Below are 16,679 nucleotides of genomic sequence, written 5' to 3'. Positions count from 1 at the left end.
ATATTACGCAAGTACTCGTTCCCTCTCTAGAGAGAACCGAGGTTACGTTAGTAACCGAGTACGTTTTAATGAAACTATGGCTGATTGTCTAAATGGATTAATCTAACAGCCTATCACACAGTATAAATCAACATGACAAAAGTCTCCTACACAAACTCAAACAGGTATGAGGCTCTCTGTGTTTTCAGCATCTGCGCACACACACACACACACACACACACACACACACACACACACACACACAGTCTCACTGTATGAGGACACTCCACATGATCTTCATCTCCAGAGCCTCTTTTCAGAGTCACGTCACAAGCTTTCCCCTGTTTCATCTGAGGAACTACTGTCAAACACACACTGAAACTGTCTGATTACATTTAAAATGAAAGTTTTTATTCATTTCAAAACACATCATATTTGATGCTACATTTGTATTCAATCATAAAACATAGAATCCAGAAAAATATAATAAAACACACTTTAGGAAGAAAAAAATAAATAAAAGTGGGCCCTAAATTAAAAGGTAGCTTACTCTGTGGAGTTTAATTGTGAACAAACAAATTATGATGATATTGTTGGCCATATCCAGCTCTATTTTTGAATTATGAATCATTTGTGTCCTTATACAAAACAAAAGGATTGAATGTATAATAAATACAAACCTCAGGATGTCAGTCATTTACAATATCCAGCATCTTAGATAATAGTCCAGAAACAGGGAATATAACAGATGCACTGTTGAAATGTCTATTTAAGAGGTTTTAAACAAGATTTAGAGATATATGTGGTATAATATCCCGCTCTAGTGCAGTAGGTGTCGGTGTGCAACTGTTCAGCTGTTCCAAACCCTCCTGTAAAACACAGGAAGAAGAGGAAGAGGAAAACGAAAGGAACAGCATCTGGGCCTCGTTTATCACCGCTGCGTCGCACAGAACAGGCTCTGAGAGAGGCGGACGACACTTCCGACGCATAAGCTGTGATTTATAAAAACAAACTTGACGGGAAAATGTGCGCATCTGCACGCAAACTGTGACCCATGTGTGTACGAACGTTTTGGAGACGGAGCAGTTTGGCGACACCGATGGTGAGCTGGAGTTAAATGTCGTTTTGGTCGCTTTTAGACAGAGCATTTTAAGAAAATTATACATATACAGAAAGATAATACAACTATAATTTCACTCACCAAGCCTGTCACATGAAGCAAACATCCATCCGTTCCTACATGTCCGCGGCAGCGAGCGCGCTGGGCCGTTCAGTGAAACTGACGCATAGCCTGATATCTAACGGCAGATGAAGGAAAACCGTACATCTTCATTATGAGTCATAATCATACAGTGCATGTTCACTATAACAATTTAAATAAATAAAAGAATGATTTAAAATGTTTTACTTCTGATATAAACATTTAGATTAAATATAATCGATAACGGCGACGAACGGTTTTATAAGTCTGAATATTTTTTGGGCGCACGTACACTTTTAGTAAGGATCCTACGCACAGTTTTATAAATGAGAGCCCTGATACCCAAACCTGTTACTCACTGGATTTGATCTGATCTACAATCCAGAAAACATTTCTCCAGATTTAGCACAATGCCTACAAATCTAATAACACTCGCGGCCATTTATGTGTTTAATCCACAATCCATCGAGACCAGCAAGAGATTCTGACCCCTAATTTCCACCAACTGCGGAACGGCTGCGGATTAAAGTCATTTGTAATTATTAGGAACTTTATATTGTATTTAAAGCGTGATTTAAATGTGAAGTTACAGAAGGCTGTTCTTCTGCTACTCCGAACAGACGAAGAATCTGCCAGAAATTACAATCAAAAGTTAAAACATTAAGTTTTATTGAGAAAGGTTTATTGAAAACGAATATGTTTCTGAAAGTTTTCCCCCATTTCCTCTTCAGTTTTAGGCTGTTGTTTTTGTGATGTGAAATTGAAAGTATTTTTGAAGCAGACATTTACAGTAGACAGACAGATGAACCCTGACGTCAATGAACAACAATCTGCTGTTATTAAACTGAATATTTCAGTTCATATATAGCAATTATGGTTAGTAGTTATACAGTATGTCTATTATAATTCTGCTTTTACTCAATCAGTTATTTTAGGATCATTTGAAAGTAATGCAATCAATCATCATTGTGAACTTGAAGTAATGATTAAATGACAAACGATTCAACAATTAATAAAGATTGGGTAAATATGATTGTAAAATGATATTAAACTGTAATAGAGAATATAACAAATCAGCTTAAATTTTCCCACTCAAAGTTTTAAACACAATTTCTGTTCCCCAATGAATTAATATTTAGAGTCAGTTAAACTCATTAAACAATCAGAAATGATTAAGACCATTCGGTTATTTTACATGGCAATATATTTGTCTGTAACTCACTTTATTTTATAGATAGTTTTTGCTGTTGCTGTTGTTGATGATAACTCCGCATTCTTCATTATTGTCTTAAATAAGATGTTCTTCATCTGTGTAAAATGGTGTCATCTCCAGGTGATGCTAAAGGATTGAGTGTTTTCAGAAACCAGTGCTGATCAGTTTTCAGTGTCAGTTTAGCTGCAGTATGTCAGAGGAAAGAGGAAAGGACTCTCTCTCTCAGATGAGTCTCTCAGAGAAACACAGGTAAGACTGCGTCTGTTTTCATCAGTTTAAACTCGACTGGACTTTGTGTTTCCCTGTCAATAACACAACTTTAAGCATATTTGCACATGCTTTGCACAATTTCTATTTTTAACTTCTTAAATTAACTCTGACATTGTCTATAAAGCCCTGTTTGCTCTATAGAAAATATCACAGTTAATAATTTGTTGATAACCTTCTAGACGCTGAATTAATCCAAATAAATGACTTCAGTTTTTAGATCATACAATTATTGACAGACATTAGGAAACAACTATACACTTAATTTAATTCAAGTATGCTAACACAACTGTGTCACACAGACATTTCTGCTCTCTATTTCTGTCAATAAACAAAAACTTGAAATGTTCTCATAAATTAGAGTGAAGTATTTTTTAACATATTAAATCTCTCTCATATATATTAAAGAAATTGTTAAACTAATGTGAGCCAGTAAAATAAAATAGTAGTTAACTATAAAACAGTAAATTGTGTGTGTGTGTATTTCTGTGGAGGATTAGATTAAGACACAGATGTGTTTCACACACAGTTGATCCTCCTTTACTAAAGTGTTTTCTCTCTGTTCTTTGTGTCATCAGGGTAAGATCAGGCTCACATGTGTCCAGCTCTGTGTCTCTGAAGAGTGATCAGTCTAAAGGTGGAGATTTACCATTCTTCAGTGAGAAAACACCACCATCTAATAAAAGGTATTTTGTGTGTTTACATTGCATTATATTGTTGTATTATTTGTCTACAGTGGTGTATGTGAATGAACTTGACTGAATGAAACAATAAGTCTCAATAAAACTCAGTTCCTGAGAACTTTATGAAACTCATTCCAGTAACACAATTACACAGGCAGCCACAAGGAGACACAAATACACTATGGAAAATAAATCATGAAACTAAACATGTATATATGTTTATCCATCCGACTGTAGTCATAAATGGACAAATGCACAGCTATACTGCATTTAATTACTATTTGCAACATTAAACCTTTTCAAATGAGACTAAAGTATCTCCTGTAGTAAAGTGTTTTCTCTCTGTTCTTTGTGTCATCAGTGTAAGATCAGGCTCACATGTGTCCAGCTCTGTGTCTCTGAAGAGTGATCGGTCTAAAGGTTGTCCACCAAACATCAGTGAGAAAACACCATCATCTAATAAAAGGTATTTCATAAGTTTCTAATTTTTTGTCACACGTTGTCTGTGTTTTAAAGTTGTATCAGCGAATACCAATTATGAAACATTTTTAGATCCAATATTTATCATTATTTATCATTGAATCATTTATCATGATATTTCTTATTGAATACTCTGATAAATATTTGATCTGATAAATATTTATCAGAGTATTCACAGCTAATGCTTTTTCTCTTTCTGTGAAATTTTGCCTGGAAATTCAGTATTTATTTGATTTATTTGATTACAGGCTTCAGTATGAGACATTAGACTCAGACGTTCAGACTCACAGGAACCACGAGAATTTCAAAGACAATCTTCTAGGAATCTTCCAGGTAGGAAAACACATTTTTATAAATGTTTAATATTCTAACAAACAAATATGTTATTGAACAAAGACATTTTATTTAATTCCTCCAGATCCATTTTTTCTTCTGAAGCACTTATATATTTTTTATTTTTCTATTTGTTAAAAATATCAGCTGGTTAACATGTTAGTCTTTTAACTGGGTTTTTTATTGTTATTAGTTATTGAATAAATTGTGTTGACCAAATGTAGATGTACAATTTGGTTTAAATTGTGTCTTTTTTCTTACTTTTGTTTGTAGGATCTTGAGAGCAAAATAATCAAGTTTCTGAAGAATGAGCTGGAGAAGTTTAAGAAAATATTACAAAAGGAGAACACAGAACACTTTGTGAAGGACTTTATTGAGAACAGATCCAGTATCAAAGAATCAGCTCTTGATCTCACACTACATTACCTGAGAGAGATGAAGCGAGATGAAGATGCTGATGCTCTAGAAGGTAAGAGACTCATGATCATCTGTCTGATTGTCTCTTATAAATGTAGGAGAGAAAATGTAGACTAAAACTATTTTCTGTTCCTGTGTTTAGGTGAGCTGCTCTTCATTCCTCAGCTGAAATGTGGCCTAAAGAATAAGTATCAGTGTGTGTTTGAAGGAATTGCGAAGCCAGGTGACTCCACACTTCTGAATAACATCTACACAGATCTCTATATCACTCAGGGTGGCAGTGAACAGGTCAATACTGAACATGAGGTGAGACAGATTGAAGTTGCTTCCAGGCGTCATGAAGCACAAGAGATACAGGTTGATTTCAAAAATTTGTTTAAAGCTCCTGAACAAGACGAGGAGATCCGAACTGTACTGACAAAAGGAGTCGCTGGCATCGGGAAATCAGTCTCTGTGCAAAAGTTTGTTCTGGACTGGGCTGAAGGAAAAGAAAATCAAGATATCAGCTTCATATTTCCTCTTCCATTCAGAGAGATGAACTTAAAGGAGAAAGAAAAACTGAGTTTGATGGACCTTATAACTCAATTTTTCCCAGAGACAAAAGGACTGAACCTTACAAAAAGGAATCAGTTCAAAGTGCTGTTTATCCTTGATGGACTGGACGAATGTCGCCTTCCTCTGAAGTTTGATTGTAATGAGATGTGGAGTGATGTATCGTCACCAGCCTCTCTGGATGTTCTTCTAACGAACCTCATGAAGGGAAATCTGCTTCCTTCTGCTCTCATCTGGATCACCACCAGACCAGCAGCTGCCAGTAAGATTCCTCCTGACTGCATCGACCGGCTGACAGAGATACGAGGATTCAGTGACGCACAGAAGCAAGAGTACTTCAAAAAAAGATTCACTGATCAGAATCAGGCCAAGACAATCCTAGATCACATTAAACAATCAAAGAGTCTCTTTATCATGTGCCACATCCCAGTCTTCTGCTGGATTTCAGCCACGGTTCTCCAGAACATTCTGGAGGAGAAAAGAAACACTCAGGCTGATGCGATCTCTAAAACACTGCAGGAATCAAACACTGAAGACACTCCCAAGACTCTGACACAAATGTACACACACTTTCTCCGCTTCCAGATCCAGCAGAGCCGCCGAAAGTATGATGGAGAATACACACCAGATGTTTCCTGGGATAAAGACACCATCCTTTCACTGGGGAAACTGGCATTTCATCAGCTGGAAAGAAACAACCTGATCTTCTATGACACAGACCTGGAAGCCTGTGGTATTGACGTCTATAAGGCATCAGTGTACTCAGGCATGTGTACCCAGATCTTTAAGGAGGAAACAGGGATCGGTCTTGGTACCATGTACTGCTTTGTTCACTTGAGCATTCAAGAGTTTATTGCAGCCCTTTATGCACATCTGTTTCTAGACATCAACAAGACAAGTGTGTTCGATCATGAGTCTACAGAACAGGAAAACAGAAATGAAACCATGATTGATTTTCTCAAGACTGCAGTGGACAAGGCGCTCGAGAGTGACAATGGACACCTGGACCTTTTCTTTCGCTTCCTCCTCGGTCTGTCACTCCAGTCCAATCGACGACTCTTACGAGGTCTGTTGACACAGCAAGACGGCAATGACCAGAGCAACAAGGAAATAGTTCAGTACATCAAGCAGAAATTAGAAGATAATCTTCCTGCAGAGAGATCCATCAATCTGTTCTACTGTCTGAATGAACTGAACGACCAAACTCTGGTGAAAGAGATTCAGACCCATCTTAGCAAAGGAAGTCTCTCATCTGGTGACCTTTCACCTGCCCAGTGGTCTGCTTTGGTCTTTGTGTTGTTGACATCAGAGGAAGAGCTGGAGGAGTTTGAGCTTCAGAAATTCAAGAAATCAGACGAGTGTCTCATCAGATTATCGGCAGTCATCAAAACCTCCAGAAGAGCTCTGTAAGTCTTTTAATATATTTTGTTTTGCTTTCATCTGAAAAATGTTTTTATCTACATTACTCTATAGTGATTCCTCATCATGAACATGAACTTATCCCTGTAAAGCCTGACATATGAAATAATAGTCAGAATTTTTTTTTTTTGTGTGGAGACCTTTAGACCTTTAGAAAAAATATAAAAGACCATGAAAAAATGTTTGCATGTTTGTCTTGTATCATATGATACACCAGACTTTAATGACTTATATAGAATTATATATTAGCTCATACTCATACTTGTGGAAAAATAATTGGGGAAATAATGTGGGGGAAATAATGTAATTTGGTACAGATGTTATTTATATTGCCAACAAGTAAGATGACATTCTGAAAGGTTATAATATAAAACATTGAGATTTTTATAAAACAGGCTTAAATAAAGTACATATATATTACCACATCATATATTAGTTGTCCCTGTCACATGTCAGCGTTTGTTTGGACTTTCAGTTCGAGTTTTGCTTGGTTCCTATTTGCCTTTCTATGGTTACCGTCATTATCAGTTCAGTTGTGTCACCTGTTTAGTCATCATCGTCATTAGTGGTCGACCAATATATCGCCAAGACGTTTTTCTGATTGGCGATGTGTTGGAAGCAGGACTTTTATTTTGACGGCGCTCCAGACTTTTATTTTCACGGGCGGTGCTGAGAACACCAGCGCCTGATCACACAGCGCTCACTCACATTCTCCGTCCTCATTAGTTTACAATCTCTGTCAGTCATATCTAATACTTTGTTAGACAGAACTGGTAAACAAAGAAAGTAAATGGTATGCGAAAAAGTAAAGTGTTGCTTTTATATTATTTGTAACAGAAAAGGCAAACAATCAGGCTAAAATACTTTCTCATTTACTGTCAACATTCAGCAAATGCGCATCTTTCTCATTTAAACAAATCTCTGAATATCTAATAAACATTTAATATCACAAACCTTGCGATTTAATGGAATCCAGCTGTGATATCTTGTGAGGTGTGCATTTGTAGCCTGATAAATGTGTGACTGTGAGTGACGGTCGGTCCGTGCGAAGTGAGTGAATGCGAACAGAAGATCAGCTTCACAGTAGACGCGGTCGAAAAACTTTAAATCCTTCATATTAAAATATGCTGTGCTATATCCAGTTGGCCACTGTGTCATATTCATATTGTTTTCACTGTGTGCTGTATGTAATATTAGCGTTACCTTGTCTTTATTTGCAAAAATATGATTACCAGTGCGCACGATATTACCAGATTACTGAGTGCCCTGTTACAGTGTTTGCTTCCTTTTTATTAACATATTCATATATTTTTAAACAATTACTTTATTTGTGAAAAATACTGTAATAGGATTGCAGATTCAAGAAGTTGCCATCTAAGCATGTTTATTTTAAAGATTTGTTTTCTAATTTATTTAAAATTTATAAAATATTGATTAAAATAAATATAAAGTATATAATAATAATATCGGCTTTACATCGGCCATCGGCCATCCTGCTCTCTAAGATATCAGCATCGGCATCGGCCATCAAAAAACCAATATCGGTCGACCACTAATCGTCATCTATCTCACCTGTGTTCTGTTAATCAGTGTAATGTGTGTTTGTATTTAAGTTCCATTCTGTTCAGTCAGTCCTTGTCCAATCTCCGTTGTATTTAGTGTGTGTGAACCTTCTGCCCCTCTTCTATGTACCTGTATTATTTATATTGTGAGTAAATGTTTGCATTGGAACTTTAGATTCTCCTTCGTCTTCTTCTGCCTGCACCACACCGTGACAGTCCCTCTGGATCTCCCAGTAATTAGACATTTTAAATGCTTATTTTTATCAGTAATTCTGTAGTTTAATGTAATAATAATGTAATGTAATATGTAGATTGAGAGATTTACAAATAAACATTTATCAAAAGCCTGTTGTATAATATGTGATGTACACATTTAAAGTTGTTTTTTCTACAAAAAAAGTTGTTTTGTTTTTTGCAATGTTTTTTATTTTATTTTTTATTTAGTAAATATTAAGTAAAATAAACTATAAATGTAATTTCAGTAATTGTTATGGATGCTTTTTTACTATCTTTAAATTAATGATATATCACCCATTGATCACCCTGCTCTCTAAGATATCGGCATCAGTCGTTGGTTAAACTTTTTTTTTTTTTAAACATTTGTTTATTGATTTTTCAGTGACATAACAAAATCAAGAGGTAGATTCGGGAGTCAAAACAGTGTCAAGTACAACAAGTACAACTACAAGAAAAAGAAAGAAAAAAAAAAAAAAAAAAAAGAGAAGAAAATAAATAAATAAAATGAAATCAGATAAGGAATAATAGTTATAGTTTAAATAATAATAATAAAAAAAATAAAATAAAAATAAATTAAAAAAAAAAAGAACAAAACAAAAACACAAAATGGTCCCCCACTGCTAAATAAAAGCCCAATATGTACACTTTACAGAAATAAATAAAAAACATCCCAGCATGCTACCAATTCACACAAGAAAAAAAACTAACAATTAGTAGACAATCAGGGTGGCTACTCTGGAATAGCCGTAAAAATCAATCCCTCAACATGTGCAAAAAATGGGCCCCAAGTTTTATTGAACTTTGCAAGAGAACCATGTATCGAGCACCTAACTTTCTCCAACTTCACAAACTGTAGGATGTCCCTGATCCAAGACGAGTGAGAAGGCGGCACAGGAGACTTCCACCTCAATAAAATCAAACGTCTAGCCAATAAGGAGACAAAGGCTACAAAGTCAGCTTTATATTTAGGAAGCTGCAAAGTAGGAGGTAAAACCCCAAACAAAGCGGTACATGCTGTTGGATCAAATTGAACACCCGTACAAACAGAAATAGAATTAAATATCTGTGTCCAAAAATTAAATAGTGAAGGGCAAGACCAAAACATATGGACATGGGTAGCTTGAGCCTGATGACATCTAATGCACATGGGATCGACATCATTATAGATTTTTGAAAGCCTAACTCTAGTGAAATGGGTACGATGTAGAATTTTGCACTGGGTCAGACCATGTCTAGCACAAATAGATGAGGAGTGAACCCGACGCAAAATGGCATCCCACAGCTCCTCCGAGATCCCCTCCCCTAGATCCTCCTCCCATTGGGTTTTAATTTTATGCTGCGGGGTAAGCTGCAAAGAATAGATAAGATTGTATAAACATGAAATAGCACCTTTAATGGTAGGCAATGGGGTTAAAAAGGAGTCAATTAGAGAGACCGCTGGGAGATTTGGGAAATTGGGGCTAAGATTACGGATGAAACTACGAACTTGAACATATCTAAAAAAATGCTGTCTAGGCAAATGGAATTTCTCGGAGAGTTGCTGGAAAGATGCAAATGTACCAGCAATATACAAGTCCCTAAATGCCTTGATGCCATAGTCAGACCACAAAGAAAAAGCCCCATCAATTAAGGAAGGATGAAAAACAGGGTTAGCTGATAAAGGTGCTAGGAAAGAGAAGGTCTGTAGACCAAAATAGCGTCGAAATTGCTTCCAAATTTTAAAAGTGGATTTAACTAAAATATTATTGCAAAAAGGGGAGGGAGAAAAGCTAAGAGGAGCGTGGATGAGAGCAGTCAACGAAGCAGGTTTAGCAGAAAACATCTCCATACTCAACCATGTAGGAGGAACTGGTGCCCCCTCCAGAGAAATCCAAAGCTGAATTACTCTAAGGATGGAAGCCCAGTAATAAAACCTCAAGTTAGGAAGAGCCAAGCCCCCAAGGGCCTTAGGTCTCTGCAGAAGCTCCTTTCGCATACGAGGGACCTTCCTGTTCCATATAAACTCAGTGATTGATTTGTCTAATTTGTGAAAAAAAGTCTGAGGGAGAAAGATAGGTATGCACTGGAAAAGATAAGACAATTTGGGGAGAATATTCATCTTAACCGAATTAACCCTGGCCACAAGGGAAAGAGGCAACAGTGACCACCGTTGAAAGTCCATCCGTATCTGATCTAACAAAGGGGCAAAATTATAATCAAACAAATCTTCAAATCGGTCTCTAATCTGAATACCAAGGTATTTAAAGCCAAATGGAACAATTTTGAATGGGAAACCCTGAGCAGCATTTTGGGCACCTTGATTTAAAGGAAACAGCTCACTTTTGCCCAAATTTAGTTTATAGCCTGAAATCTGACCAAATGAACTAAGGATGTCAAGAGCAGCTGGAACTGAGACAGAGAGATTGGACACATATAGTAATAAGTCATCGGCATAGAGGGAGACCTTCTGTTCAAGACCATATCTTGTTATTCCAGTGATGCGTGGCTCTGAACGAAGCGCAATAGCCAGAGGTTCAATAGCAACAGCAAATAAAAGAGGACTCAGAGGACAGCCCTGACGAGTGGAGCGGTGCAAAGGGAAATAATCTGAATGGGTGTCATTAGTTCTGACTGAAGCCACAGGAGATGAATAGAGCAACTTAATCCAAGAAATGAACTCCTGACCAAAACCAAATTTCTCCAAAGTGTAAAAAAGGTAGTTCCACTCCACTCTGTCAAAAGCCTTCTCCGCGTCTAAAGAAATTACAGCTTCCGGCCCCATTGACGTAGAAGGATTATAAACAACATTGAGAAGTCGTCTGAGATTAAAGAACCCATGTCTGTTCTGGACAAAACCTGTCTGATCAGGAGAGATTATCAAAGGCAAAACTGATTCCAGTCGCAGAGCTAATAATTTGGACAGAAGTTTTACATCAACAGATAAAAGATTAATTGGACGGTAACTTGAGCAGGACAGAGGGTCCTTATTCTTTTTTAAGAGTAATGATATGGAGGCCTGATTTAGAGTCTGAGGTAATTTAGAAAGAGTAAGAGATTCATTGAACATTTCTATCAAAACTGGTGCTAATTTGTCAAAAAAGGTTTTGTAAAACTCGGTCGGAAAACCGTCCGGGCCTGGACATTTTCCAGACTGCATAGAAAATGTTGCCCGTTTAAGGTCATCTATGGTGATTGGGCCCTCTAACTGCACAGCAGTATCAGCATCAACCCTAACCAACTCCAGTGAGTCAAAAAAACTATCCAGGGCTGACAGATCAGACCCAACCTCAGAAGTATATAAAGAGGAGTAAAACTGTTTAAACTGATCATTAATTTTTTTTGGATCAGTTGTGACGCCAGAAGGAGTATGAATTTGTGAAATCTGCTGAGAGGAGGAAGCCTGTCGAAGCTGATGGGCCAAAAGTTTGGTCGCCTTATCCCCAGATTCATAATAACAATATTTAGCCTTAAATAAGAGCTCCTCAACCTCTTTAGTAGAAAGAACATCAAACTCAGCCTGAAGAGAGAGACGATCCTTGTATATGTTAGGGGATGGGGAGGAAGCATAAATATTATCAAGCTGGGAGATTCGTAACCTCAATTCCTTTAATTTTTTTTTCCTCTGTTTGTTCTCATAGCTGCTGTATGAAATAATTTCACCTCTAATGTATGCTTTCAAAGTCTCCCAGAGAAGGGAGGCTGAGATCCCTGGAGTTCTGTTGGTAGTAAGAAAAAAGTCAATTTGATTAGAAACAAACTTAACAAAATCCTCATTAGATAACAAGCGCGTATTGAGACGCCAAGGGGGGCACGTACGTTCGCGCTCCTGTATGAATAACTCCAGTGTGGTCGGAGCATGATCTGATATTAGAATAGAGTCGTAAGAGCAAGACTGAACAGAATGGAGAAAACGGTTGTCCAGGAGAAAATAATCAATACGAGAAAAGGAGTGATGTACATGAGAGAAAAAAGAATACATTTTACCAGACGGATTAAGAAAGCGCCATGGATCAGAGACCGAGAACTCATCCATAAAAGATAAAATGGTCTTAGAGGACTTTGAGGGCACTCCTGGTCTAGTAGAAGAACGATCTAATACAGAATTAAGCCAACAGTTGAAGTCACCCCCCATAATAAGTAGATGTGTGGACATGTCAGGTAATTTGGCGAACAATTGATGGAAAAAATTGTCGTCATCCCAGTTTGGACCATACACATTAGCCAGAATCACAGAATTACTATATAGCTGTCCCGTTACAAACACAAACCTTCCATTTGGGTCAGCTATTACATTAGAGCACACAAAAGGAACCGATTTGTGAATCAAAATTGCAACCCCCCTAGATTTACCAATAAAACTAGAATGAAATACTTGACTGACCCACCTCCCCTTTAATCTGATATGGCTGGAAGATTTTAGGTGAGTCTCTTGAAGGAAGACAATATGAGCACCTAATTGTTGAAGATGGTGAAGAACTTTGCTACGTTTAATAGGCTGATTTAGACCATTACAGTTCCAGCTAACAAATTTGAGTCCTGTCCCTGATTGTCGTGGCATCCTAGACTGCTGCATGCTAGTCAAATAATGGTGTACACTGCAGCATGGAATGTATAACAGTCACAAAAATAAATTAAAACATGGGCAACCTGACTAAACAAAACACAAAACACACAGCAAGAGAAAAAGAGAGAACTCCTCACACACCCACCCACCACCCCACGAGCTGAAGCGTCTTCCCAAACAAGACGCGAGCAAATCCCACAAACTACCAAAAACATCCTAACACGCTCCATTAACAGCACAAACCAGTAGTGCTCATGCGAGTTTGTAATAAAGCATTAAATAAATATGTAAACAAACACAGTAGCAAAATATGAAAAGTCCACGTGACACAAACTTAAAGCAGGGCAGCTTACCAACAGAGAATGGGTAAAATTAACCCCCAGTTTACCGAACAAACTGCCAGCCGCTTTCAAACTGTAGCTCCAGAAGAGACACCAGACTTTAAGTTCACCTTGACAAAGTCCATTGCAGTGGCTGGGTCCTCAAAGGTGTGTGTAGCTCCACCGGGAAGAGTGATCTTCAAAGTCGCAGGAAACCTCAATCCGAACTTCACTCCAGGACACGAATGTAACAGACGTTTAACGTCCGTGAATGCAGCACGTTTCTTCGCAACTGACGAAGTATAGTCAGGAAAGAGAAACAGTTTTTTGCCTTGGTGGAGAAGAGGAGCCTCGCTGGCCCGGCGTAAAATGTCATTCCTCACGTGAAAAAAGTGCACACGAATCACAAAGGGTCGGGGTGGTTTACCATCACTGGGCTTGGCTCGGAGAGTGCGATGTGCACGATCGAGCAGGGGCAACTCATCCAGGCCGAGGGAGTCCATCAGCAGCTGGGCAATAAATTCGGTTGGGCGCGCACCTTCGGCCCCCTCCGGCACACCTACCAGCCTAATGTTGTTCCTCCTCGCTCTACCCTCCAGATCCTCACATTTATCGGTCAGCAGTTTAACCTCGGCTTTCAGCGTGGAAACTGTTGAATCCAGTGAAGTTAGCAGGTCACTGTGGTCAGTGCACGCGCGCTGCAACTCCGTGATAGCTTGATCATGGGAGCTAAGTTTTTGTTGCATCGGTTCAATTGCGTGCATAAGCTCCTCTCTTACCGAAGAAATGTCCGCACGAAGCTCGCAAGACAGCGAGTCTATTTTGCCGCAAATGTCCCCTTTCAACTGGTCTAACATAGCCCGGAGGTTATCCAAATTGGGCGCACACTCGGGATCCGTGACCACCTTCGGCGGAGATGCGGGCTCAGTCGAGGGTGAAGCCTTAGCACGGCCTGTGCGAGCCGGGTTTCCACGTGCAGCTGCCATTGTCGGTTGAAATTCCCTTAAAGCACACCGAAACTGACCAAGTACTTGTCACAATTGCGCACCGGCCAAAATTAGTGAAAAGAAACTGTGTTAAAAAGTTAAAAATAAACACAAACTCGCGGAGCAAAAGGGAGACACGTCCTACATGCTCGGTGTCCAACAGCGCCCCTCTCTCGTTGGTTAAACTTAATCTTGAAATAATACAAATACAATTTCTTAGGTTCTTAGGTTAGGGGTGGGCGATATGTCAAAAATATCATATCACGATTTTTTTCAGGAAAATCACGATTCACGATTTTATCACGATTCTTTTTATGTTGGTTTTACTATTTTGTGACTTAGCATTACAGCCAATCTAATGTCACTTTTTTAAAAACAAAGCCTTAGGTAACAAAAAAAAAAAAAAAAAAAAAAAAAAAAAATGGCAGACGGGAGAAGATAAAAATATTTGTCATTATTTTCTTTGTTATTAAATATTAAGATCAAAGATACACATTAGACATACACAACTTAATATACAAATTAAATAGGCTAAACAATGCTTTATATTTTCAGCTACAGTAGGTGTATTTAATACTGATGCACCGAAATGAAAATTCTGGGCCGAAACCGAAAATTTAGGATGCTCTTGGCCGAAAACCGAAACTGAAGCCGAAAATGGCTTCTTTTAAAAATGTATATACTGCTTGAATTTAATGGATCTGAAATGAAAAATCACAATATAATAATCAAATTTTATTAACAGTTACATAACAAAACATAAAATATTTTTAACAATAAATATAAATAATAATACCAAATAATATTATTCTTCAAGTTTTATGTTCCATCAAATAAAATAGTTTTTTAAAAGTTGTGCAAAAAAAAATCCACAATTTTGGAGATTTTTGCAGAACAAATGTTACATATTGCAACTTTGGTGTCCTCTCGTATAGGGCTGTCACTTTTGTGAAAAATAAATCCTGTTCGATTTTTGAGACATAGGCTAAGTGTTCACTGAATCGTTAGTAAATTGCCTATATTTGGCGTTGATCCGTTTTCAACGCCAAATATAGGCAAATCCACGGACAACTAAACAGGCATTAGGACGACCGTAAAGAGGGCGCACAAGTCAGCAATGTGGACTGCCATAACATCAATGAAAAGCATTACTGAAGGCTACATATTATGCACTATATTATGCAAAAATAGGTTATGTGTGTGTCAGAACCTGCAGTTGCTGTGTGACGCGCGTTCGCTGCGAGCGTATACTGTAGTGACGAGCTGGACGCGCTCCGAGAGAAGGCCGTTAAAATCGATTCCCTATTTTCGTTTTCGAAACTTGTGTTGGTTGGTCCGATCGATTGTGCAATAAGTGACAGTCCTTTGACATGCTTAATCTTTGATAGGCAGACGCGTGATAACAGCTCGACCGTGAGTGAAACCTAAGCGCTTGCGCACGGATGGGAGGGGCGGGTGACATTCATTTTCGGTTAAACGTTTTCGGCTGTTTTTTTTTTTTTTTTCGGCCCGAAACCGATAATGCCATTTCGGCCGAAAATTTTCGGCGGCCGAAATTTCGGTGCACCCCTAGTATTTAACAGTAGCATTGAAGAAAGTAATTAAATGAACAAATATGAAAATAAAACAAAACAGACTTCACTGTATAAATTATACATTGATACTTATTAAAGCTACTATTAAAGTTATCAGTCAAGGGCAGTGAGTGATTTTCTCTTTGCATTGTGTTGTTTTATTAACATTAAAGGGATAGTTCTCCTAAAAATTCAAATTATCATAATTTACTCTCTCAAGTTGTTTTAAACTCGAATATCTTTCTTGCTTCTGTTGAAAATAAAAGTTATTTGGAAGAATGTGGGTAACCCAGCAGTTGATGTACCCCAGTGACTTCCATAGTATATTTTTCTCCTATGGAAGTCAATGGGGACCAGCTACTGTTTGGATAGCCACAATATTAATATTAGAAAAATATTAGAAAATATTAGAAGGAAATTAATACAGGTTTGGAAAAACATTAGAGTGCGTAAATGATGAGATCATTTTTATTTTTGGGTGAACTATCCCTTTAAGGACAAGTGGCAGCGTGTTTACTATTACTACTGTCTCTTTAAGAGTTGCGCGTCTAATATACACGCATTTGACAAGCAGATTTTCTCTCAATTTTCTCAAGTTTGCTTTCACTTTAGACATAACCGACTTTATGTAAACCTTGTGTGTAAGCACAATAAGACTCGAAAGATAACTTAGTCCAGTATCCAGGCGCTGGTAGACAGGCTTTTAGTGCATGTGAGCTTCACATGAACGCGCTGAGAAACGCACACGTTAAAACAGCGCATCAGCATGCGAATTAAATGTTTAACCGACAAGGCATTAAAACACATGCAAATTGTGAACTTTTGTGAACTGCAGTGTCCCGTTCCGCTGCTTTAACATTTTATGTGAATATACGTTGCGTTGTTCAGTATGTTGGGACAGAGGCGCCAGAAC

At 37.9% G+C, this 16,679-nt stretch overlaps 1 protein-coding gene across 1 annotated transcript in view; it reads left to right on the top strand.

Annotated features, from left to right (window-relative positions):
* The first annotated feature begins 1,726 nt into the window (after positions 1-1,726).
* LOC311090940 (uncharacterized protein) overlaps positions 1,727-16,679 on the top strand; it is an 846,260-nt gene continuing 831,307 nt past the window's right edge. Inside the window, exons 1-7 of the mRNA XM_084126585.1 lie at positions 1,727-2,056; positions 2,514-2,642; positions 3,239-3,346; positions 3,705-3,809; positions 4,072-4,156; positions 4,430-4,625; positions 4,716-6,531. Of these exons, the coding sequence (XP_083982711.1) occupies positions 2,584-2,642; positions 3,239-3,346; positions 3,705-3,809; positions 4,072-4,156; positions 4,430-4,625; positions 4,716-6,531 (2,369 nt within the window). The 5' untranslated portion in view covers positions 1,727-2,056; positions 2,514-2,583. The remainder of the gene's footprint in view (positions 2,057-2,513; positions 2,643-3,238; positions 3,347-3,704; positions 3,810-4,071; positions 4,157-4,429; positions 4,626-4,715; positions 6,532-16,679) is intronic.

Source organism: Abramis brama (assembly GCF_963993115.1).
Source record: "Abramis brama genome assembly, chromosome: 1".
Taxonomy (NCBI): domain Eukaryota; kingdom Metazoa; phylum Chordata; class Actinopteri; order Cypriniformes; family Leuciscidae; genus Abramis; species Abramis brama.
The sequence above is the reverse complement of the archived record's forward strand: the minus strand, read 5'-3'. Positions and strand labels throughout refer to the sequence as shown.